The 3,529-nt window shown below is 40.7% G+C and overlaps 1 protein-coding gene across 1 annotated transcript; it reads right to left on the reverse strand.

Moving 5' to 3' along the window:
* Positions 1 to 303: 303 nt before the first annotated feature.
* On the reverse strand, positions 304 to 2,454 carry LRRN1 (leucine rich repeat neuronal 1). Its single transcript, XM_021695117.1, has one exon. The coding sequence runs from the start codon at positions 2,452 to 2,454 to the stop codon at positions 304 to 306; it is 2,151 nt and encodes a 716-aa protein (XP_021550792.1).
* Between the last annotated feature and the right edge of the window lie 1,075 nt (positions 2,455 to 3,529).

The raw sequence follows: 3,529 nt of genomic DNA on the forward strand, positions 1-3,529 counted from the left end.
ATTGAGCATCGTAGTTAGAACAGCATTATTGAGTTTAGCACAACAACTAAAACAAAATAATCATAATCATAATAATGATAAGAATAAAAACCAAACACAAACTGGAAGCCTAGAGATGCTGCCAGCTGTGTCAAACCCTTGCGATACGCTATACTAAAAAAATTTGAAATATCCACCCGTCCTCTCCACTCTGCCACAAACTAGCAAAGTCAAAAATACAAAAGTCTTCAACTTGTTACTTTTGCAGAATAAAGCAAAAACGTCTTTGTGCTCCTTACTACCAGAAGCGAAATATCCACTGAGTTACCACATGTAATAGCTTCTGGATGTGTCAACCTGGGTTGGCTTGGTGTCTGCAGAACCATCTTTGTCTTTCTCACTGTCACCTTCCCAGAGGTTAATGAGTGGTGGGTATAGCTCATTTAGTGGGATTGAAGAAGTTTTTTGCATATACTTTTTTAATGAATGGTGGTAGTTTTTCCTCTTAAACCTTTTGGCAATGTACACAGCAATGGACACAAGGCTAATGATGGCAAACATGGACCCCATTACTGCAGCAAGGGCCGTACTTGTTTCTTGATCAGAAATGTCCAGTGCAAAGGCGGCATTTTTAGTTGTGACATTAACACATGACTTTTGAGTCTGCTGATGAATATTGGACACTGTGAGACACACTTCATAATCTGTGGAAGGCTGCAGATGTGTTAGGTTGTACTCATGAACATCTACTGGGACCCTGGCAGTATATGTTATGTGAGGATTGTCAATCTTCATGGTGGCAGATGACCATTTTAAGTTTGATGTCATGACATTGGAATTAACTTTCCAGGACACTAAAATGGAATGAGATTCTGTGTGCTTGACATATATTTTCAGCACCTGGGTACCATCCAGAAGGGTTCCATTAACCTTAATTGTTACCACACGCGTGTCGGCCCCTTCAACATTCTGGGCAACACAGGTGTATCTTCCTGAGTCTTCAGTTTGTATGTTAGATATTTCTAAAGTACCTTCACTACTTAGCTTGTATTTATCTGAAAGTGTATCCACAGTTATCTTATTTCCAAGAGGAGTGACCCAGTAAATTTCGGGTTCTGGCTCAGCCATGGCCCGACAGTCTAGGAAAACCGTTGTGCCAATATCCATGTTTAAATGATTTGGGAATGTGTCATGAGATATCATTGGGAGGCACTGTTCACTTGAATCCTGGATTAAAACTTCCTTTACCTGGTGCCCTCTATATTCAGGTGGCATGGCGCAAAACATGGACAAGGGCTCCATGAAGCGGATGTTGGTCTTGTTGGAGTTAATCCAGTGGATGACACAATCACACCTCAGGGGATTGCTGTGGATACTGATCTCACGAAGATTGGGAAGGGATTCTACCGTCTTTTGGTAAACAGCATTCAAGGCATTGTTGTTCAGCATCAAGCTTTCTAGGGCAGGAACACTTCGAAAAGCCAATCGGTGGATATAAGATAATTTGGGGTTATTGGTGGCTTCTAACTTTGTGAGTTCAGGCAAGTTATCAAGGGCATAACGATCCACAGAAACGAGTTCCCCCATATTGTTGATTCCCAGTTCTTTTAGCCGAAGCATATTTTTGAAATCCCCTTCTTGGATTTTGTGAATGGGGTTTTTATTGAGGTCTAAGAATTTTAAATTTGGAACTTTTTGCAGGGCAAGCTGAGGAACCTTGACCAGTTTGTTATCATAAAAAGACAAGCTTTCAAGGCTGTCCAAGCCCACCAAGGCATTTCCAGGAATATCAGTGAGATACATTCCTGCCAAAACCAGGCTTCTCAAATTTGAGAGGGGTTTAAAGTTCATATCTAGAATTCCAATCACGGGGTTTTCCCCAATCATGAGAATTTCCAGGTTGGGTGTTGAATCAAACCAGCGGCTATCGATAACTTTCAATTTATTGGAGTTCAAATGAAGCCTTAAAAGATTTTTTAAGCCTGAAAAAGCATTAGCAGAAATAGTGCTAATCTGGTTATGGTTGATATAGAGTTCTTGAAGGTTGCTGAGATCTTGCAGACAGTAATCAGTCATTTCTGTAATCTGATTTTCCTCCAAATGTAGAGTAGTGAGCTGGGTCAGGTTTGCCAGCCCTACCTCCTTAATATTTGTAAAGTTGTTTTGGGAGAAATCTAGCTCAGTCAGGTTGAAAAGCTGCTGGAGCTCATCCATGGTCTTTGCTATGTTATTGCTCTGTAAGAGAAGCACTTGGGTATCACTAGAAAGGTTGCTGGGAATCCTTGTTAAGCGGAGATCATTGCAATCAACAGTAGTGGCTTCTCTATATGTTGACTGCGGGGTAAACCAGGGCCTAATTTCACATACACAAAGTTGTGGACACTCACTATTTTGTAGGGAAGACCCAGTTAATGAAGTCATTAGCAAGCCCAGCACCAGTCGGCAAGCTGCTAAAACAAAGCTCATCCTAGCCATGCTGGCTTGCCAAGCAAGCTCAACTCCTGACACCCCTAAGTTTTAACAAAAGTTGAACACTAGATAGTGGTATGTAGGACAGCAAGCAGAAAATGTAAACATTCAAGCAAAGTCTTGGTTGAGATGTGTAAAATTCCGGAGTCCAAAGGTATGGTTTTCAGGAATTTTCAAAAGGCAGGAAGCAACTGGGAGTCTTTTAACTGTGTCTCTCAATTCCAGGCATGCCCACAGCTCTGTGATATAAGTCACTTCCGTCAAATCAAAGTCTGGAGATGTGCCTGAAAATTAGATTAGGACAGACGTTATGTTTTTTTCCATATACTTTCTATATTACAGATTTTCTTTTGTCTACTAAAAAGGCATAATCACAAATCTATTAACAGAATGTTCAAAGTAACTACACAAGCTTTTAAGTTACAGTATAGTTTTCTATATTCGTTACTACACTAAAAATAGTTACCACTCTTACAATTTAATTGGGTAAAATCGTCAAATGCACACACATACTCACACTTAATAGGGACACTCAGAAAAACATACAGATGTCATTTTTTAAAAAACAAACTTGGCTTTAAAAATTGCAAGGCTCCAAAAAGTCAAAAGCAAAGCATGAAACGCAGTTTATAAGAGACTCAAAGTTCATTTTTAGATATTTATATTTTATTTTATTATTTTTTAAAAGATTTTATTTATGGGGCGCCTGGGTGGCTCAGTCGTTAAGCGTCTGCCTTCGGCTCAGGTCAGGATCCCAGGGTCCTGGGATCGAGCCCCGCATCGGGCTCCCTGCTCAGCGGGAAGCCTGCTTCTCCCTCTCTCACTCCCCCTGCTTGTGTTCCCTCTCTCGCTGTGTCTCTCTCTGTCAAATAAATAAATAAAATCTTAAAAAAAAAAGATTAAAAAAAAAGATTTTATTTATTTATTTGAGAGAGAGAGAAAGAGAGAGAGAGCACGAGAGAACACAAGCAATGGGAAGGGAGAAGCAGGCTGCCCATGGAGCAGGGAGCCCGATGTAGGGCTTGATCCCAGGAGTCTGGGATCATGACCTGAGCCAAAGGCAGATGCTTAACCAACTGAG

The sequence above is a fragment of the Neomonachus schauinslandi genome, chromosome 1 (genome assembly GCF_002201575.2).
Source record: "Neomonachus schauinslandi chromosome 1, ASM220157v2, whole genome shotgun sequence".
Lineage (NCBI taxonomy): Eukaryota > Metazoa > Chordata > Mammalia > Carnivora > Phocidae > Neomonachus > Neomonachus schauinslandi.